The sequence below is a fragment of the Prinia subflava genome, chromosome 1, assembly GCF_021018805.1.
Source record: "Prinia subflava isolate CZ2003 ecotype Zambia chromosome 1, Cam_Psub_1.2, whole genome shotgun sequence".
NCBI classification, from domain to species: domain Eukaryota; kingdom Metazoa; phylum Chordata; class Aves; order Passeriformes; family Cisticolidae; genus Prinia; species Prinia subflava.
Window position 1 is genome coordinate 25551261 of NC_086247.1, and position 22556 is coordinate 25573816.

Genomic DNA, 22556 nt, shown 5'->3' on the forward strand with positions numbered 1-22556 from the left:
TCAGCCTCATTAAATCAGGGTGTGGAATCTCGGCCTCAGCCCGGCCTCAGCCCGGCCCCGTCCCGGCCCCCGCCCAGCCTCGGTCCCGCCCCGGGCACTGCCCCGGCCCCGCCCCGACCTCAGCCAGACCCCGCCCCTTCCCCGTCTCGGCCCCGCCCCTGCCCCGCCTCGGCCCCCCCCGACCCCTGCCAGGCCCCGCCCTTTCCCCGCCCCGGCTCCTGCCCGGTCCCTGCCCGGGCCCTGCCTGGCCCCGCCTCGGCCCCGGCCCTGCGCGGCCCCGGCCCTGCCCGGCCCCCAGCCGGACCCCGCCCCTTCCCCGTCTCGGCCCCGCCCCTGCCTCGGCCCGGCCCCGCCCCTGCCCCGCCTCGGCCCCCCCCGACCCCTGCCAGGCCCCGCCCTTTCCCCGTCTCGGCTCCTGCCTGGCCCCTGCCCGGGCCCTGCCTGGCCCCGCCTCGGCCCCGCCCCGGCCCCGCCCCGGTCCCGCCCCGGCCCCGCCCCGGCCCCGCCCCACCCGCGCACGCGCGCCGCTCCACCGCTACAGAGGTTGCCCGAGGCCGGTAGGCGGCGCCCCCGGTCGCGTCCCTCCCCTCATCCCGGCCCGGCCCGCGGGATCGCGGCGGCGGATTGCGGGATATTCTTTCCCTGGCCCGGCCTCGTCCCGGGGGCTGCCGGGCGGAGCTCCAGGATGTGGAAGCTGGTGCCCGCTTCGGGAAAAGGTGAGGGAGCGCCAGACGCCGCCGCCGCTCTGGCGGGCTGGGCCGGGGCACCGCGGGCCCCTCCCCGCCCCGGCCGGCGCCTGCGCGGGTCCCCGGCGTGCTGGCTGCCACAGGGCCGGGCGTGCGTGTCCCTGCTGCCTCGGGCCGATCGGGGTCTCGGCTCTGGGCTCGTCCACGGCAAAGCCTCCGTATTTCCCTGAAGCACTGCCGATCACAGCGCCTGTTAAATCTTGCAGGACTTCTTTTCCAACTTTTAAATGTTTGATTTATTTGCTGGTGGATACAGCACCTAATGCTGTTGAAATGAACTGATTTCCCTCTTACTGCCTGGAGAGCTCTTGAGTGAATCAAAACACTCTTCATTCTATTCAGAATGATCATTTCTGCACAGTTCATATTTGAAAGGTTTTTGCCAGGATTGATAATAGGAATTTATCTGTAGTTACTCATATTCATCAAGAACCATTTTTGGTTCTGTTGACCGGTGGTAGCACACCTTTGGGAGAATGTCAGGCCATTCGTTGGAAAGCCACCATGGGGTCCAGGTGACAGGTACAAAGCATGAGCTAAAGCATAAGCATTGGTCAGAGGCTGAACTTACTAAGTATCAATTTGATTTACATTAAGATCTCTTTACATTCGTTAGGAGGACATTTCCCTCTGAACCTCTTAATCAGTTTTGTGAATAAACAATATAGCCTCAAAAAATCTTACACCCTTACAAAGGTGTTTTAGAAAACCTATCTTACATAGTGGGGTTTTTTTTCCTAAATGTTACACTTAATCTTCAAGAAAGTACTGGTAAAAATACATTGTCCTTGAGAAAAGTGTGCTGGCACTTTTGAAATGGCTTTGTTTATCGTAAAATGTATCCTTTTATAATAGAGCAAGGGAGCAAGAAAGAAAGAGGTTTTGTCTATAAGCTAAATGAATAATTCTAAACAGCCTAATCAGAATCACAGAATTCAGAGTCACAGAATATTCTGAGTTGGAAGAGACCCACAAGGATCATTGAGCCCGGTTCTTAAGTGAATGGCACACGTGGGGACAAACCCCACAACCTTGGCATTATTAGCACCATGCTCTGACCATAAATGGTGCATGGCAAAGCTGAGATTTAGATGTACTACAAACTTCTCGGTGTCTCTCCTGTGTGCTTCAGGTATTTTAGTGTTTTTTTCTAAATTGGTATTTTTCTGTCTCTTGTTTATTTCCAGGAGAGCCATATCGGCTTTTAAGTGGTGTAGAATATGTTGTTGGACGCAAAAACTGCACCATTTTAATTCAGGATGATCAGTCCATCAGCCGCAGCCATGCAGTTCTGACCGTGAGTCGGCCTGAAACAAGCTCTGTAAGTAGCCACCAGTTTCCTGCATCATCAATGCACTGTGGGCATAATTCGGGCTGCCATGACCATGTGGACTCATTTGGCTCTCACCAGTTTTATGCTTGGAGTAGAGCCATTGATCACTTGCCTCTTTTTTTTTTTTTCTTGAAATTTATTTATTTCCCCCTTAGGTTTGTTTGCTTTCGTTGAGGAATTTAGTGGCTATATTTTAGTAATCTGAGCTTCCTTTTATCCCAGAGTGAAGACTCACTAGGAATTTGTATTAAAATAATCATAGCAGGAAAATTATGCAATTAGGTTTCATTACACAGACAATTTTTAGGTCCTGGGAAGTGTTTCAGTTGTTTTACTGCAGACTTAGTTTCTGTTTCATTTCACGTTATTAATTCTGTATTTGCTTAGGGCACAGAAAAGGAAAACGTACCAAGGAGAATTAGCAATCAGCTATTTACTGTGACTAAGTGTTGTGACATTTATGGATGTTTTGAAGCCGGTCAGCAGAAATTTCATTTATGTAACCTTACATAGTGTTTAAAGTAAATTATGTAAAATATATTAGTCCCTTTAATACTGCAAATATTGAATGAGTCCAGTGGAGGGCTGTGAAGCTAATGAGAGGATTGGAGCACCTCTGTTGTGAGGAAAGGCTGAGGGATCTGGGCCTGCTGATCCTTGAGAAGAGACAACTGAGAAGGGACCTCAGCAGTGTCTGTCAGTAGGCAGGAGGGTGTCAAGAGGATGGAGCCAGGCTCTTCCTGGTGGTGCCAAACAATAGGACAAAAGACAATGACAGAAACTGGAACACAGAAAGTTCCGCCTAAACATGAGTAAGAATTTTACTGTGAGAGTGACTCAGCACTGGAACAGAGTGCCCAGAGAGGTTGTGGAGTCTCTGTCTCTGGAGACAATCCTGAGTAGCGTGCTGTAAGGAAACCTGCTTCAACAGGCAGGGTGGGTTAGATCACCTCCAGTGCTCCTTCCCAGCCTTACCCATTCTGTGAGACTGATTCTGCAGTATAACTGCATGGCAGAATTTCATAAAAACAAGCTGTCAGTGTTCTCATTGGCTTGTGAGCCGTTCTGGAAGTCTGACAATATCTAACCTCTTCTCAAGGGATGCTGGTGTCTCCCATGTCCTTGCAATTTGGGGAGGACTAGCATTCCTCATGGAAGGAAGTGCAAGAAAGTGCCCTCAGGTGACCTTAAGCTTTTATTTACTATTCAGGATAGAACTGAGTGGTAGGTAAAAACATAATAAATCTCAGAGCCTTGCTAAATTGCACTAGCTCAGGATTTGGGCCAAGGAATGATTGGCGTGCACAGTCGCCAGAAAGACAAAGTGTAATTTCCAAAAAGACTAAGTGTAAGAAGCACAAAAGTTCTTCTTTATATATTTTCTCTCATTACTTTACAGTGAAAAACAGAAGATATAAATAATGACATACAGCAAGCCTCATTGTCCAAAGTCTTTATTTAAGGTGGTGTTTTGTGGGCTGCTTCTTATTTATCCATTGCTTTGATCCACAATGACAGTAACTGGTTTCTGATAAAGCTGTCTCATTCTGATAAACTATAATGGCTTATTTATGTTTATTTTCAGAGTCAGTCTCTCTCAGTACCTATATTAACAGTAAGAGATACATCTAAGTATGGTACCTTTGTTAATGGATCAAAACTCAATGGTGCTTCAGTGTCTTTGCAGTCTGGTGACAGAATCAACTTTGGAGTCTTTGAGAGCAAGTTTAGGTAAGTGTTTTGATTATAAAATATCAAGTAGAAAATTAATTCTTGTAAAAGAGTATTTGAACACATCATACTACTTTGCAAGTGATACAGCAATGATGAGTTTTTAGAAAGCAAAGGAAGTGAGTAGTATTTTGCCTGTGTTCCACACCTGCTTCTGAAGTAGTTTTCATTATATTTTCACATAATTTATTTTGACACTAGGAGATTAAAATTGTAGATAAGAAAGCATTGGCATTTCAGAAGATGATAGAAGATGTGCAGTGATTATTTTCAGGCTCTTTTAGGCAAAGAACAAAATCCTACTCCAAATGAGAAGGGAGAAATCTTTAGAGTTTGTCAGAGCCCTTGTGAGCTGTTCATAATGTAATGAGAAAAGAACTGATGTTGCAGGAGGATGTGAACCCAACTTGATAGTTTTTTCAAAATTTACATAGTAGCCAGTGCTATCCATTTATATATAGGAAACACTTTTGGAAATGAAGTAGCAGATAAATAGAAAAAGTCTAATGACTATTAAAATCAACGTTAAAGTAATCAGAAGGTGGCTTTGTGCCTTAAAATTTTATTCAGTTTGATCAATGCTGCTGGTATTATTTATTGTTAGGAAAAACTTGGCATTCTCCTCCAACTGCTACAATAAATTATTTTTTTATATTTTAGGTAAATGTATACCTGATTTACCTGACCTATGATACAGGAATTATACCATGAGACTGGATACATCATGACTGTTGTACTAGAAAGTCTACAAAGTAGAAAAAAGTTTAAATAATCTACAAATGAAATAATGTAATTTGATATAGAAGATCTAAAATAGATATAAAGGCTTATGGTCAAGGGTAATGGAAATGTTAGGAAACTGTTACTTGAAATTGCATTTTATTACAGTTGTATTTTTAAATATTGATCTGTAGGTGACCTCTCCTGTTGAGTATACTTTTCCTTTTGAGGCAGTCACTCAAATTTCTTTTGCTATTCCCAGACCTTGCACTATTCTTGAAGCACTAATTCTATGTGATGTCTGTAAAAGAGCCACAAGTCCATAGAAATATTTCAGACATCAGGTCAAAATGTCAGTAATTTTTCTGAATAAAAATTAGTATTTTGTTTCTTCATGATATTTTAAAGCAGGAAGATTTTACTTTGATCTAGATCAGAGTATGGGCCTTTTATTTTTTTCCCCTCTGGGTTCTTTGAGATACAATTGTGATATTAAGTCAGCTCTGTTCATCATAATGATTGGCTGAATTAAGTTAAGCAATTCTCTTTTACTTGTTCTTTGCAGAGTGGAATATGACCCTTTGGTTGTCTGCTCCTCATGTTTAGATGTAACTCAGAAAAATGCTTTAAATCAAGCCATCCAGCAGCTTGGAGGCCTTGTAGTGAATGAATGGACAAGAGAATGTACCCACCTTGTAATGGTATCAGTAAAAGTTACTGTTAAGGTATGTTGAGCTTTTGGTGTTGATACCACGGCTTTGCAGTTTTCCCACAAATGCTAATTAAATTCTAGACCTGTTCAAGACTTTTCTCCTCTACAAAACTGTACTCAACTCTTCTTTTTCCAAGTTAAGAAGATGTATATGTCAATAGGAGGTTGAAGGGAAAGAAAACAAAAAAAAAGAGCCAGTTTTGAAGACTTAGTGATTTTTATCCATTGCCTTCTGCATTTTCATAATTTTAATCAAGACACCAACTAAAAGCTAGGCTGTTAGAGGCAAAACAATCCTAGAAACACAAATCGGTATTGTTTTATTTGTTTGATATTTTCCACGTCCTAGATCTTAAAAAGCTAATGCCAGTCGAACCATATTCTATTTGAACTTTTTCTATGCAGTAAATCTGTATTTTTTGTTTTTTCAGACTATATGTGCTTTGATATGTGCTCGACCAATTATAAAACCAGAGTTTTTTTCTGAATTAATCAAGGCTATTCAGTCAAGGCAACAGTTGCCAAATCATGAAAGGTAAGTTGCCAAATCATCATTTACTGTGTTGCAGAACGAAATTTATGGGAGTTAGATTATCAGATAACTACACATTTATCTATTATTTTTGACATAATATGCAATTCATGGTAATTTTATTTGTGGAGGAATGCTTAATATGATTAACAGCTCAATATTCCAGCAATTTTATTGATCTCATCCCTAAAGTTATAAAATGAGCTCTAGAATTGACTGTGTGCTTAGAGCTGTTACTATCTCTGAAAAGGAACTTGTTTTGTTGGTATTTTAATGTTCTTCAAACACTTCTGGGAACTGACACATAAAAATAAAGAAATGACACCTTTATAAAAGAAATTGTAACAAGTTTATTTCATTATGTAGATGTATTTTCCCAGTGTGCTTTTAGTTACTGAGTTTACTGTAAACTTTGGTCAGAACAGAGTTAAACTGACCATTGAATTCTCTGAAATAGAAGAAGTTTTTAATTATCTGTTGAAAGATGAAGTGAGACTAATGTGCATTGGCCTTCACTAAATGAGAATAAAATATTCATTGTTTTCATGGTTAAATTAACTTCAAAAGGGAATTCTTAATTTGGAATCAATAAATGCTGCAGAATAACTCCTCTGAATATTTTCTCAGTGTGAGAAACTGTAAAATACTCCCAATATTGTATGTGATAATTTCATCTGAGCCATATTGCTACTCTGTTTTCCTTAAGAAGGGACACCTCTTTGTTTTCCTTGAGAAGGGAGACTTTTTTGTTTTGTTTGGGGGTTGTGGATGTTGGTTTTTCATTGTGTGAACACATGGTTTATACAGGTAAGAAAGTCTCACTATGTATATACATTCATACGTGCATGAATATGCATATATGTTAGGAAATGGCAATTTATTTTCTTTAGTAGGTATGGTAGTAGCCATTGGTGGAATAGTTTGAAGACTGAGGCTGGGTAGGTACTTAACAAACTTTTGGTGCACACATGGAAGCAGAAAAAAAATGAGAGTATTTACAATAAATGTGCTTGATTTGTGGTAAAATAAATTTCACAGAACATGACACTACTTTGTTAGAAAAATACAGATACCAGTCTGGAGCAGTTGCTAGGAAATACTCCTTAGTTTCTAGATGCTGCTTTACATTAGCAGGGTTTATGTAATATGTCAAATCAGTCATCTGTGAATGGCTTAAAAATCATTTGTTCTTCAGTTTCAGAAGAAGAGGAGAATCTGAATGAATTGTAACTTTCCCTTCTACTTAAACTTCTGCATTGCTTTCTGAGGATGTAAGAAAACTAAACAAACACTTTAGTACTCTCTGAAATACTTTCCTGGGATATTTTTTTTCTTTTCTAGTACAGGTCATACAAGCCATCAAAAGCTAGTGATTGGTTGTGCATCTTGAAATTTGTTTGGTCAAATATTACCTGGTAGTAATGCTGCTGTTCCTGTGTGTTACAGGAACAAGTAAACAGGCTCTTTGTCTTGCAATGAGGATGTGTGTCCATTTAATTCAGAAGTGACAGTATAATTGGCTTTTAAGTGCTCCCTAAAAAAGAAGCAGATGGATATGTTTACCTTTCTGAAATATTTTTTGATATAAGGCTGACTTTCAAGATGCTGAGAGAACCTGAACTGGCTAAAAGGTAGTGACACTAGCAGTATGCCCTTTATGTAGCTTTCAAAGAGTGTTCTGCATCAAGCTAAATGAAACAGCTGATGTAATACACAGATCTATGTTTAAAATGATTGCTGTATTTTAAATAGGCCATGGTTTTGAGCTGTAGCTTGTGGGAAGATGCTGAAAACTTACTTAGCAGCTATTTTCATTAAATTTCCAAAAATACTTCTAACTTTGACTGGGAATCTCTATATTGTGCATTGCAGCTAGAGTTGACCTGAGCTGGTATAGCCACAGGACACCAAACAGCTTGGGGTAATACTGGTTTGGGTGTGAAACAGGAAAAATATTGCATGACACTGTTAATTAAATCTTTACCATTATTGTAGAGCTGGTCCCTCCCAAAAAAATCTAGGGAAACATTATCTTAAAAAGAAAAAATAACGAAAGCATCTTTTTTTGTTTACAGTAAGACTTCATGTAATGGCAAACCCGCAGTTCCCATACGAATGTGGGACTTCTTGCTTGAGTTTTTTTATGGGGTTACCCCAGTCCTCTGGTACTCCCTGACAGCCTATGCAAGGAGCAACAATAACCAAAGATTTCACACATGGCTGCGTGAGTGCAGTCCTTTATGAAATAATGGGTTTTATTACTGTAGTCCAGTGTCAGTAGTGCAGGGCTTTAAAAAAGAAGAAAAGTAACAGAAACTCACCAAGAATCAAACTCTATTTATTGAGAGAGTCAAGGTTGTAGAGGATCTTTTCTGGATAATTGTGTTACTATTAAAAGCTTATGAGACCAAATAGGAGGAGCACTTCAGAATCCTGACTACAAATAAGTTTATAAAGAAAATCAAAGAGTTTGAGTTGTTGTTTGTTTTTGTTTTTTTTTTTTGTTTTGTTTTGTTTTTTTTTTGAGACAATCATCACTTAAAGTTGTTTGTTGAAATTAAAAATTAGAGATTTTAAAATATATTTATAAAGAAACTATAATCCAGTTTCAAAGTAGTGAAAACTGTTGGGTTTTGACTTTTACTCATCCTTTTTGTCTTTAAAGATGACTTAGTGCCTTGTATTTATCTTAGGTTAATAACTGTTTCTATGGGAACCACTATCAGAAGTCTTCTGGCATAATAACTAAAGTATGAATTGCCCTATTTTTACTTCAAATTACCAGGCTTTATCATATCTATTAAATTTCAATGCAACAGTATTTTTGTAAACAGATTTGAGCAGGCTGCTGAAATAAACCAAATACTCGCCTTTCAAAATCTGGTGGATTTAGGTTGCTTAATTTTCATTGTGTACATGAAGTTGGAAGAATTGATTGTGAAGAACACATAAGAATGGAGATTATTTACAAGCACCTGTAACTATATAGCACATTTTAGCCTATCATAGTTGAATTGCCTATTTGGATGAAGTAGAAAATGTATGGTCTTTTTTTGTGTTCAGCTTGAAATAGACGTATGTTCAGTGTTTGAGGGATGTTCTTGTGTTTACAGGTGCTTTTTTCTGAAACGTCAGTATTTCAGCATTTCCTATGTTTCTTCCTTAGATTCTGCTAGTCATTGCTGTTAAACCAAATTTGTTGGTGTATTTCAGCATCTTTTCTTTTTCCTGCATAGTAGTATGAAAAAGATAAATAATCAGCAATCAGAGTAAAGATAAGTAGTTCTGTGATCTGCCAAACTATGTGCATAAACAGCTGTTTGGGTACAGATGGGATATGGTTTGGTTAAAATTGACCTGTAGTTTCCCTTCTTTCTGACATGTGCCTTCACCTTCCTCTGTCACAACTGCTGTAGCAGTGAATATGTGGCTCAGAGATCTTGTAAGTATCCTGAAATTATTAGTTAGATGCTTGTCCTAACTCCAGAGGCTTTTCATGCTCTGGGCAGGCCATCATTAACTGGAGCTGAGGTCACAGCTATGACAAAATATAGGGCTTCAGGGTAGAATTTTATTTTTGCCTAATATGTTTCCCAGCTAAACTCCTGCTCACTTTGCCTGTATTGGACAAGATAATAGAGAATCTGAAGGGTGAATCCCTTCAGTTCTCTATCTCACCAGCAAGAAAAGGGTACTTGTCTGCCAGCATATTATAGGCTGTTCTCAAGTGTGATGGTGCACAATTTATTGACACAGTAGAAGAGAATGAGGGGTGACTGTCCCCACATGGAGGGTAGAGGAAGCAAGGTGATTAATTTTGTGTAGAGTTTTAGTATCGCATAGAGTAAGTGCAGAATGAAGTTGCAGTCTTGTTTGTCCGTGTTGTTAGTAAGAATGTGGATATGTGTACAGCAGTTTGGTTCAGTGCATTCCTAAAAGTGTTTTCTTAGTTACTGAAGTAGAAAGTCTTGGTCTAATCTTTGATGTTGAAAAATTAGGGGCTCTGTTTCTTCTTAACAATCTCTTAAATCTCTCTTAATCTCTTGAAAATTATTTATGTAAGTAGTTTTAGCAGAGAAATGCCGGGTTTTAACTTCAGAACTGTACTCTAAACCGGAAAGAACTATGAATCAGTACTGATAAGTGATTCTAAATTTTAGCTTTCATTTTCTGTTCTTGCAGCTTTTATCCTCCAGTTGATGAGCCTTCCATTGACAGCGAAAACCTGGATTTATCTGAGCATCATGAAAGGAAAAAAATATTCAGTGGAAAAACTTTTGTATTTCTAACTGCCAAGCAGGTAATTAGGCTTTACATTGCAAAAATATTGCAGGGGTAGCTAAGTATGGATTTGTTCACCCTGACATCGCTCTCATTCTGGGTTCATCAGGAAAGAAGGATTTCTATATATTTATCCTACAGTAAAGTGGCCTAAGCAAGATAAAATGTAGAGGAAGAACAGAACATATTACATTTGCAGTAGTGCATCAGTGAGAAGCATTATGCTGATAGTTCTGTATTCTGATACCTCTAAACTGACTGCATTCTAAGATTTTTTTATTATTATTTGTATTCTCTTTCTAGCACAAGAAACTGGGTCCAGCAGTTGTTCTTGGAGGAGGGGATGTAAAGCTGATGACAGAAGGAAGAAAAGAAATGTCTTTACTACTTTCTCCTGAAGTTTGTGTAGTTGATGTGGGTTTGACAAACTCTCAGATCTCAGGATCTGTCTCTATGACAAACTGGACTGATTCCATTCTGACTGTCTTGGAAAGGTGCAGCATTGTTCTCTTGTACAGCAGTAGAGTAATTTCAGAACTTCTACAGACACTTGGTCATGGTGCTTACATACATATTTAAGCAGGAGGCTGCTTATAAAGAGGGCATTTTTTCATTGTTGTGATTGTTTAGGAGCGGGGGTGTTTAGCCTGGAGAAAAGGAGACTCAGAGGTGACCTTATCACTCTCTACAGCTTCCTGAAAGGTGGCTGTAGCCAGGTGGGGGGTTGGTCTCTTTCTCCAGGCAACAGCTGACAGAACAAGAGGACACACTCTTAAGCTGCTCCAAGGGAAATATCAAGTAGATTTTAGGAAAAAGGTTTTACAGAAAGGGTGATAAAGACTGGAATGGTCTGTCTGAGGTGGTGGAGTCACTATTCCTGGATTTAAAAAAAGACTGGATGTGGCACTCGGTGCCATGTTTAGTTGAGGTGCTGGGGCATGGGTTGGACTCAGTGATCTTGAAGGTCTCCTCCAACCTAGTGATTCTGTAATTCTGTATTTAGCAGAGTAACTAACTTCTTGAAGCAATAAGGAAAGAACTTGGCAGTTCACTGAGAACTTGATAGAATTTGTTTTCTTCTCTTTTTATTATTTTTTGTAAAACTCAGTTCTGCAAAAATTCATTGTAATGAAGCTGCTTTAAAATTACAGACAGCAAGTAGTTTCTCTTCTACTATTTAAAAGAAGTTAAAATTCATATATTCTAAGAATTCAAAATAGATAATTTATGATACTTCATTGATTATATGTATTTCATCAAAAGGAGATGAGATGGCACCTTCAGGTCATGTGGTTCATTGTAGTATAATTATTTGTATACAGTGTTTTTGAGGAACAGCTTCCATTTAATGAAAATTAGTTTTTGTCTTGGTGTTAGGTTTTGTTTGAGAGGGCAGACTGCATTGTAACATTATAGATGTTAGGATTATCATTATGCCATTTTATTAAAACAATTAAACAAAATCTCAATCCTTGACACATAAACCTAGTTCCCCTAAATTTTCCTGCTAGGCAGAGAAGACTACTCAATCTCTCCTCATGGCTTTGAAGACTGGAAGAGGGAAGGGTGCCTGACTTGTAAGAAACGGTCAGGTGTTTCGAGTCAGGCATTTTTGAATCAGAGGTAGAGCGTAATTGGTTAAGTGCCCAAAATTCAGGAAAGGAGAGATGTATTGGCCAGATTATTGGAGCCAGACAGTGGCTACAGCAGCAGGAAGCATGGGAATTGATATGTGTAGGACATGGCTAGAATGATAATTGTGCTGACTTACGCTGTTGGGAAAAACTATAGTGTAGACTGATGTTTTTGTACTTTGCTATACCTGTGCTCATTTGCCTGTTTGTCTTTGATTCTGTACTGAAAAGCCTTTTTTAAAATTTGTATATTAACAGCAAGAATCTTAGGGCTATTCCAGAGGCAGAAATTGGATTGGCAGTTATCTTCATGTCTACAGAAAAATACTGCAACCCTCAAAAACAGCCTGCTTCCAAAGGTAATTGGAAGAAGGGTAGTAATAAGTTAGCAGCCTCAGAAAGGCAGTATTTCTTTTTGTGTAGAAGCATCAATTATGATGTTTCTAGTTGTTGTGTTTTACAAGACCAATAAAAAAGAGTAACATTCTATGAAAAATGTATATGACTCTGAAGAGTTAATTGATTTTTAATGGTCTTGCAGTAAAGTGCAAGGAAAATATATGACTCTTAGATGTAAATAAAAAAGCACATCTAGAACTAGCCTAAAAGGCAGACACATAGGACAGTGACCTTGAAAGGAAAGTTACTTTAAAAACATCTGAAATTCTTATTTTTAGTGACCACTGAATTAATCTATATGTGGTAGTCTGAATTCCATGCTACTCTGTCTTTTCGTAAAAGACTGGGGTAATAGGGAAGTAAAAGATGAATGTCAGAAATCAAAAGAATAAGAATGGAAATAATTTGCTTTTTTTTCTTTTTTGCCCTTTACACAAAACAGAATTTCCTTTAGGAAAATACAATCATCTCCCACATGGTTCAAAACTAAAAATAATCTTTCCATAAATTAAGACAATAAGAGATGATTGCCACATTTGCTGAAGTAGTAGTTTGGGAATGGACATTCCAAGTCTTGACTTGAAGCTTGTGTTTGCTAATGCGGTAATAATAAAAGTCTTTGAGAGACAGCAAGAGGTTTTGTTTGTCTAATTAGCTTTTCATGCCTCTTCATGTTACTCTATATTTTGTTGCTATGAAATTTTCAAAATTAGCTTTTATAGATTCTGTTTTGTTCTACAAAATGTTGTATCAGGTAGAAAATTCTACTATTATTTAGAAAAAATAAACTCATAAGTTTGTCTTTATATGTAGGAACATTGCTTACTTGAAAATATATTTTGAATAGTGAAAGACTGCAGTACTGGCAGAGAGGCTGATTCTTGTTTCCAGTCTGAATGATTCAACTGGATAAAAGTTAAGTTGTCTGAAATTGTGAAAACAAACTCTATCAGAGTTTAAGGGGAGCAGTGTTTAAAATTGAAAAACTTGTATCCCAGATGTAATAATCATGTTAGAGATCATCATAAAGGAGTAAATATAAGAAATTCTGTGTTCTGACAGTTTTGCATGATCTATATATTGCATGATACATGTTTTATTTTTTGCATAAAATATATACCACATGATTTTAAAATTACATTATGTACATATGATTTCCCATTATGCTTCATTTTTATTATGATTTCCCATTATGCTTCATTTTTATTTAAGCAGAATTCCATTACTTAATCAGTGGAATATTTCACTAAATCTGAATTCCAAAATATGATCCTTCAGAACTATTTTTGTCAGTTTTTTTAATTAATAAATCTGCTTGTTTTAATTAAAACGGCTTTAAGATCATTTTACAAAGATCTCACATGATCAGGTAGAAATGTGTGATAGCACGTGCAATGAAACACAGATTTGATGTTAACCTTCCAATTCTTCTCTCGTGTTGGTCTTGCAGCTGTGGCTGAAAGTTCTCCTGCATCAGGCGTCGTGGGCCGAGCCATTTCCCAGAGTGTGGCTGTGGATGAGACCATCATGCCAACTGCTGCAGAGAGCAGCACCTTCTACATAGCTGATACAGAGGAGCTGACATGGTAAAGTGTTCATGGAAATTTCCAGCTAGCACTTGCAAATAAAGCAGTCTTTTGTGGCAGAGGAACTGTATCATTGGCATGGGGAAAGATACACAGGGTTAGAAATGCCTAATTCACTAAATTGCTGTCACTTGTCTGCAGTGAGATGATTTCTGCTTTTGAGAAATAGATTACAGAAAGCATCCCATAGGATTTAGATGACTTTCAAATGCACATGTAGATACTGCATATCTGTCTTAACTATCTGAACTACTAGAAATTGTCAAGCCATTTCACAATTATAATGTATTGTTCATTGCAGATTTTACAGTTTGTTTTTAGCATATTGTTTATAAATTTATTCAAAGTACAGGCCTAGCTTTTTAGAGAAGTGTATCTCTCATTCAGTGTATCTGTGGTGACCCCCTGTGTGTCATTTAGTATTTCTTTCTTCTCTAATCTAGCATGGAGACAGAGAATACTTCCCAGGTGCATAGACAAAGGAAAATGGCTTTCCAGGATACACCTGCCATAAAAAAAAACAGTGGCACAAGTGACAGTGAAAATGCAGGAACATCACTACCTAGAGGGAGCAGAACGTCTGGGTTCAGTCAAAAAAGCCAGCCTGTCTCACCATCTAAAATTGCAGAAGCTGGCAAACCTCGTGAGACTGCTTCACGTCACCAGTCAAACTCAATTACAAATTACTTCCAGGTTTCTAGAAAAAGGTATGTTGAAATGTTCTTGACATTACTTGCCTTATTGGTATGTTCATGCTGTTTCTGGAAGATTTTAACTCAAGCAATGTACCTTTAATTTGACATGTACTCAAAAAGATTTTTTTTTAGATCAAACTCCTAGAATGGAAGGTTTTTCCTCAGGGGTACTTTAAATTTCACAATGCAGTCCCTAAAAGCCCAGAAGTTGTTATGTTGTGGGTACAGCTAATCATACTCAAACGCGCTTTTTTAATTTCTCTCTTTCGTAATTTATTTCTGGTTAAGGGAAAGATCTGAAGAGGAAGAAACATCTGTACCCAAACTAGCAAAATTGGAGGAAAGGTCATCACCTCTTCCCAAGTGCACTGAATCCACAACTCTGTCAACCTGCAACAGTGAAGCAAAACAGCATCAAAAGAAAAATAACATCCTGGACCCAAACCCAAATTGTGCAGAGGACGTGGGTATAAAGCTTATGAGGGAATCTGTCAAAGTAACAAGTGATAGAACAGACACGAAAACCACCTCTAGTGAAAATCATGCACCAAAAAAGAGAAAGGAATTAGATGATTTATCTGAAGAAAAAGAAGCACTAGAAATTGTGTTTGAAAGCAGAGACATAGACTGGGAAGATCAAGTGGCAGATCATGACCAGGATGTTCAAGGAAATACACGAAAAAAACGATGTTTGGAAGACAAAGGAAGCAGGATTCAAGAAGTGAATGTAAAGCAGAGAGAGGAGAGTAAAGTATTGGTAAGTTTATATTCTTATTAGATGATCTAATCTAATATTAGATATTAGATGTGCCTAATCTTGAAATTTGCAAGAACTTTGTTAGAAGGATGCAGTTAGCTCCTTTAAGGGGGAGGCTGCCTGCATACGTAAAATTTGCTTAAATTTCGTACATCAATTTTAGTTCAGAATGATTCATGTTTTACATGTGAACATTACAATTTTACACCTACCTAAATGTTTTTTCATTCTTCTGGGCCTTTTTTCTTTGTGAATTGAAAGCTCCTTTGTATTCTGAACTTTTCCCCTTTTTTTTTTTACTTTATATACTGTAAGTAGTATAGGAGAATATATTCCCAGTCCACGAAAAAATCTTCTCATATTGCTTGTTGCTGTGTTAATTATAATGTTGTTATTTATTCTAAGATAATATTCAATTATCTTTATGTAATTAATTTTCTAAAGAAATTTCTGCTTGACCTCTTCTGTTGAATACTGCAGTAGTGTCCAACATCTTTTAAGTCAGTCTTCTGATATCATGTGAAAGATTAAAAAAATTCCTGTATGATAAATTTTAAAACAAAAACAAAAAAAGCAACAGGAAAACCAAAATATTGCTTGTGTTTTCATAATTGTTTTTCTGGTTTTGTTTTTGACACTAAGGAAATTTTCTAAGAGATATAAAGAAAACAGTAGACCTTGAGTAAACAGTGGTCACTGTGTTGAAAAAAAAGAAAAATAAGTTTGTAACAGAAAAAAAATTTGAGAAGTCTAGACTATTAACAATACAATAGGAATAAGAGAACAAGTTTATTTTATTTATTTAAAATATATATTTTAATGCTTACTGTCCAGTCCATTTACAGTGTAGGCAGTGCTCAAGTATTTAAAAGTTGGAATGCATGATTAACTAGAATTTGCAAGATTCCTTGGACCACATAAGAATTAGTAGTTGCCTGTGCATCCTTAGGTCAGGCCAGCGTGACACCTTGTGCTGCTGGTGAAGTGTGAACTTCATTATAATGCTTTTATTTGTGTGTGTTATTAACAGGCAAACTTTAAAAGACAAGTCCTATAATTTGGAGAATTTTGTATCTTCCTTTTTATACCATCAGCGATGACCATACTTACAGACTAAAATTGGTGCTTGGAATAGTCTATTGAATTTTTGTTGCTTTTCTAGTCTAGCTCCTTGTCAGGACTCTGAAGGAGAAAAAAAAATCTTATGTGCAATTAAACTGGTACTTCAGCAGATATGCACCTAAAGGTTTTTGCAGAAAATAAGTCTTCTCGTAATTTAATAATGACCTACTTTATTCATGTAAAATATATTTTTACATGAGTGGAGTAGGAAGGAGATTTCATGATAAAGCTCCCCAGGCAAATTTGATAACTGTTTTCTGTAAACATAGATGCATCTTGTGTATCTGGCAAGACAAAGAATGTGAATAATTGACTCAAAACCTACAGGGTGCATAAAGCTGATTTGGTATTTTATCAACCATTGAAAATAATTTATGTAATACAAATCTGTTTTTAAACTACAGGACATAATCAATCTGCAGAATACTTTCTTGTCCTGGTAATGAAATGTCCTTTCTGCACACATGTAGACTTCAAATATGAAATTGAAAATGCTACTTTTTATATTCAAAAGCTTTTACAGTTTATCAGAACCTGTCAGGACTTTGAAGATTGTACAGATGGACAAAACTTCCTGGTGTATAATAAAGAGTAAAAACCCGAGTGAACAAATAATAGTAATTTTTAATAGAGAAGACCTCCAACAATTGTTACACCGTGCATAAAACCATAAAAAATTTGAAGTACAGGGACGTTTCATTTCTGTCTAAAAATTTATATTGATTACAATATGTTTATTCTACCATAAAGAGCAGAAAACAATTTTATGTAATTAAATTCCCATTTAATTTCAGTTTTATATTTTAAATATTTTTAATCAAATAGAAAGAAGAGGAACTTGGATCAATTCTAACTTCAGAAATGAAAAGTAATATCAAGCAAGAGTCACCGGTCTTGGTAAGGAGCCAGCTAATTTTAAGTTTGAACAGCAAACTTTAAGAAGCATTACAAAACACATCAAAATTTTGCTCTTAAGAACATGGTATTTTTGGATCTTATTTCAGGGTAAAGGAGGTTTGGAAGATTGGACTCCTTAATATGTAGATTTAAGTAGTACAGTCCAGCTTGTAGACTGTGAAAAAAAGCACTTGCAGTTCATCTGTGTGCTCCTGTAATGGCATTTGGGTGGATACTTAAGGTGACTGAAACTACATGTAATTGTATTAAGTATAATGTGGTTAATACTTGTACTGATGTTTTTCTTACTACATAAAGACCTGCCAAGGATATAATCTTGTCTGCTCTAAGATCGTAACTAGAGTGGAAGAGATGGAGCACTGGAAAAATAGATGTAAATACAGTGATTACCAGTAGATAGTGTGCTAATTTTTTGTAGGTGACATGAAGGAAGGAGAGGAGAATTGCTAGGAGTGGCAGTGAGGCAGAGGAATAGGAGACTAGGCTGAATGAAACTGAAATAAATTCTGAAAAGAAAGAGAGTGTGGCCAGTCAACAAGGGGCAGAATAATACCTTTTCACCTACATACAGAAAACAGCCCAAGAAGAGGGAATTCTGAGCAGGTATACCAAAGTGCAAAGTTAGCTCAGATTAAAGGACTTCTAGTTATATTTTAGTATAAAACAACTGTACTGCATCTGAGCTGTAGCTGTCCTTGGACGTAGTTTAATGTTATTGTGAACTTGTCCTGTGCCCAGACATCCTTTGGAATCCACATGGATGTACCCCAGGCAGATGCAGACTTGCTGGCATATGAGCATTCTCATGGATGAGAAAAGTTTGATGCATTGATCAAATTCAGCCTACAGCCCTAGAGTTGGGTGGATATCTAGGCTAGAACTGAGCTGAAGATGTTCAGCTTTGTCTGCTGTGGAGTATTTAAGTTCATATTTAAACACAAGAGAAACTAATTTATTCTATTCATGGTATATAAGGAGGCCAAGAAGTTCGTACATCCTCTTAGCTTCTAGCACTGCTGCTGCTTCCCCTCACCGTTTTGTAATCCTAACTTTGGCTTAGCTCTGTTCATGGTAATTTCTCTACAGTTTGTACTGTTAGATATGCTGTATGTCTGTTCACACACTTTAATGCTTCTTCCTTTTTCTTCCCACATAAGAACCACAGCGAAGTGCCAGATGACTCCAGCAATCTTCCTAGCAGGCTTCTGTTGACAGAGTTTAGATCACTGGTTGTCAGCCATCCAAGACAGAACAGTCATCTTCCTGGAAATGCCAGCTATGGGGGAAAGAAAAATTTCAAAATGTTCAAAAAGGTTAGTGTGTTTTTTAAATGCTCACAAGATGGCACTATTTAAAAATACCATAAAGTGTTGCCTTCAGATTGTAGAAACATGTTACTAAAGATTTTTTTATAAATTGATAAGAACTAAAGAAATAAACAACTTAAATGCGATATTATACTGTAAAGACATATTTTGATTGATTTTTATCGATATTTCAAACTTCACGTAATGTACTGTGAAATTTATTTAGCATATTTACTTTTGTTTGTTTCTTTTGGTAAAAGGAGGGAGTTAACAGCTTTCATAAATACTGTTTAAACTTCAGTCACTTTTAAATATGATCTTTGAATGTTATTCAAAGAAAGACTGCCTGACCTTCTTCTGTGATATCTGAATAGACTTTCTGAATTTGTTAAAATAGATCTTTTACTTGCACTATGCTGGCTTTGTAGTTGTAAGAATTTATTTTCCAACAGGTAGCTTACCCTGGGGCAGGACAACTTCCACACATTATTGGAGGATCAGATTTGATTGCTCACTGTGCTAAAAAGAATTCAGAGCTAGAAGACTGGTTAAGGCAAGAAATGGAGGTAAGAAATTATGTTTTAAACGTGATCAAATAAAAACTTGACCCATATAAGTGGTCATACCACCCTGTGATCATTACTGGAATACTTCAGGATTTTATTTTTTAAATAAAACCTCAGCCAGTTAGTTGTCCACACACGCTCATGGGAGCATGTACAGTAGTAAAGTTACTGAATGCCAGAGGTCAGTGGTAACACTCATCTGTTTCTGGTTATTTAAATTCATTTTGCATGCAACACTCATGTAATCAGAAATATTTATAGAAAGCAAAATCAGTAGCTGAAAGGAGAACAATCTTTTGATGAGTAAATAAGCACTTGTGACTTGTAAAAATGTGACAGGGAGCCAGAAAGAATTTCTATTTGGCTGCCTGTTCAAATAATTGTATAGAACAGTTGATATTCTACTCTTGAATGGAACAGAAAATGCATGAGTAAAACTCTGGTGGAGTATACTGAAGAGATGTAATAAGAATAAATTTAACTCTTTTTTTGTGCACGTTTAGATACAAAAGTCCTAAGAAAATACTGACCTTGGCAGTTCTCTAGCACTTTTGTTTTCCAATAGTTTCCTTAAAAATACTTGCTGATGAGTCATATTGTTTTCACAGCCTAATTGAGATCCAGTTGCATCAACACTTATCTCATTTTTTAATCCCTGAATATAGATAATGCTAATTAAAATTCCCTTTATACACAAATAATCAGATTTAAGAAATACATATTTCTATAATGGTGCTTAAAACCCAAAAAACCACATTTGTGACCAAAATTGACACCTTTCACAAACTATTCCATTTCATTAGTTGGTAGCAGTAGCCAAATTTGGGTAGTGAAATAACTTGTCTAATGTGAATATGCACTAAATGGAGTACTTAGAGAAAACTTAGTGTTTTGGGAAAAACTCTGTTAGTGCAGGAATATTGTTTTTCTAGATGGTTCATTGGAATTATCCTTAACAATCAAATATTAAATAAACTTTTTCAGGAGCAGGACCGACATGCAAGAGAAGAATCACTTGCTGATGATCTCTTTAGGTAAGAGTTTTATGCTTGTACTTAGAAAAATGTGTGGTTTTTGCACTACATCTTTTTTTTGACAAATTTTGATTTTGGAAAAGACTACTTTGGCTATTCTTTTCAAAATTTCACATATTCCCATGTATAGAATGTAGTCAAAGTGGTTCAGCAATTTCTCTGAAAAAACCCCGCTATTCAGGCTTCATTTAACATGGAAAATGGGAGGAGGTGAGGTGGAGAACATGGAGAGATGTTCATGACTGTCTGTCAGCGTCTCTGTAGGCAGTCACAGACAGGGCTGAAGCTGCTGTTTGTTGTTCTGATGCGAGGTTTTCATCATGCATCATCTCCTGTCCTATCTGCTTTATCTCCCCACTCCTCCCTTGCCCATAGAATCCATATCCAACCCATAGAATCTTCCAAAGAATTTGCTGTCCAGAAGACATTTAAGCATTAGAATGAACATGTTGCAATGCTATAACAATAAAATCAAATAAGGATTTTGAGAGTTAATATAGGGACCTCATTTTGTTTAGCAAAAACTTCATTACTTTCTGTGTTTTTTATGTGAAGCAGCAAGTGACCAGTGTTTGACTTCCCACCTGTCACGAATTTGACTAACACCAAAAATTGTGCATTTAGGTAGAAAAATGTATATGGTGAAGAAGGATTTTTTTTTCTGAATCACTATCAAACATGATACTACATAGTAATACATGTTAGAGCCATTCAGAAAATCTTACTGCATTAACAACCTGCTCTATTCATTGACCATTAATAATGGAGCATTTCTTTCAAAGGGTAGACATTTCATTTTTGAAGGCTGAACTGTGTAGTAACAACAGTGCTGGAAGTCTGAGTTGTGTAGCAACAACAGGGACTTCTAATACCTTTCTAACTATGTGGTGATGTAATCTGGCTCACAAGTTGTCACATTTTCCTGTTTAAGCAAAAAGTCTTGATGAGCAAAAGCAGAATTAATGGAAGTAACTGCCTGATCATTCACTTGTGCCTGTAAGTTATTCATGCATGAATACAAAACATGTCAGAATTTCAAAGAAATGACAGGATTTGGGGAGATAAAGCACCAATGGAGAAGGCCAAGGTATAGCAAAGTCAAGTAGAGTCAAACTATAAGCATATTGCAGTAAATCACGTAACTATTTAATATATCCAGGAAGTAGCTCTAAATTTCTAACAGTCAATCAGAAGCTGTATAAAGGGCAAAGTAGGACAAGTATCTGCTCTATGTAGGAGTAGGAAGCAGCAGAAAGGTTTTGTCTGAATGAGTTGTGGCCAAATGTACATCAGTGTAAACATACAGGACCCCTTTTCCCTCCCTCCCTCCCTCCTCTTTTGTTTTTTTGCTGTTTTTTTTCCAGTAAAGAGCTTAGTGTTGGGACTTTAGGGCTTGGAGAAGCTTCTTCATGCATCAAATTTTAAGGTTTTAAGTAGTTAAGAAATCTGAAAATTTCGTTAAAGGTTATCTTAAGTTCATACACAGGTTCTACCTTATGCTTCAGTCAAATAATAGTAACTGTAGTTAATTATAGGAGTGTAATCAGGGAAAGGATGAACACTGGCCTTGTTATGAATATAATAATGCAGTTTGCATCTCACTATCTATCTGTGTAAACTTTTAATATCGTTTTACTTTCTTGTTACAAATTTTATTTTTTTCTTGCAGATATGATCCTAATGTGAAAAGAAGAAGATAAATTGTGACCTGGATTTACAGTATTTCTCTGGCAAAACCTGCTTTCTGTTCCTTAGGTTTCCTGGTTACAGTGTGTATGATGATCCTATAGATGACCATTTGAATATCTCTTATTGTAAGACATGTTTTCTAAGTCTTGCTTTTATTAAAGAAAAAGAAAAGTTCCTTTCACTGCTTGTACTTACAGATTGCACTATTGTCAAGACCTTCCCATTATTCACTTCAGAGTAATAATACTCACTAAAATACTGTAGATACTTAGGATTTCATTTTAGGCTATTTCTAGTGGTTGTCCGTGCTGTTTTGGAAAAAAAAAAAGGAAGTTAGCATCCGGCTATCTTTTATTTTTTCAGAAAGGCTTTGTTAATTAGGTGTTTTCAGGGGTGTTACCTTAAGAATTGAAAATCTATTAAGGCTGAGATGCAACTGTATTTGATCATGATATGATATGGTTGATATGATATGATCTTGATATGATTCATAATGAACCACGTCTCTGTGGTTCATTGTATAGAGCATATGCTATTGTTACTGGTACAGAACATCTTGGAACTGAAAAAAACAGCTTCTTTTTCTCTTGCTTAAACATATTTTAATTTACAACCAGTGTGGTTGAATGTTCATTTGTTAATTCCAAGTTAGACAAAGTCAAAGAGCTCTTGCATTCCAATTTGGAATTTTAAATTATATGACCGTTTCTTTTTATCATACCTTCATTTTTGCAATCACTGTGTAAAAATACGGCCTTCAAAATAGTTCAGTTATCAGGGAAAGCTAAGAAACA

The 22556-nt window shown here is 37.2% G+C and overlaps 1 protein-coding gene across 2 annotated transcripts; it reads left to right on the forward strand.

Annotated features, from left to right (window-relative positions):
* Nucleotides 1-539: 539 nt before the first annotated feature.
* On the forward strand, nucleotides 540-21943 carry NBN (nibrin). 2 transcript variants are annotated; one of them, XM_063391501.1, is made up of 16 exons: nucleotides 540-716; nucleotides 1934-2067; nucleotides 3665-3810; nucleotides 5096-5255; nucleotides 5674-5777; nucleotides 9957-10074; nucleotides 10359-10549; nucleotides 11948-12048; nucleotides 13539-13674; nucleotides 14118-14381; nucleotides 14658-15126; nucleotides 17074-17145; nucleotides 18324-18479; nucleotides 18926-19039; nucleotides 20024-20073; nucleotides 21743-21943. In XM_063391501.1, exons 1-16 carry the CDS (start codon nucleotides 686-688, stop codon nucleotides 21771-21773), a joined length of 2277 nt encoding a protein of 758 aa, XP_063247571.1. In that variant the 5' UTR covers nucleotides 540-685; the 3' UTR covers nucleotides 21774-21943. The 2 variants fall into 2 exon arrangements, with proteins under 2 accessions (XP_063247571.1, XP_063247561.1); XM_063391491.1 differs by having other exon boundaries at nucleotides 11948-12047; nucleotides 13529-13674.
* The last annotated feature ends 613 nt before the right edge of the window (nucleotides 21944-22556 follow it).

Bases quoted from the DNA above. Each gene is read 5' to 3' on its own strand.
- NBN (XM_063391491.1), top strand. From the start codon at position 686: ATGTGGAAGCTGGTGCCCGCTTCGGGAAAAG. The intron at 13,675-14,117 runs GTAAAGTGTTCA...TCTCTAATCTAG, and splicing joins GATACAGAGGAGCTGACATG to CATGGAGACAGAGAATACTT. The intron at 17,146-18,323 runs GTAAGGAGCCAG...TTCCCACATAAG, and splicing joins AGCAAGAGTCACCGGTCTTG to AACCACAGCGAAGTGCCAGA.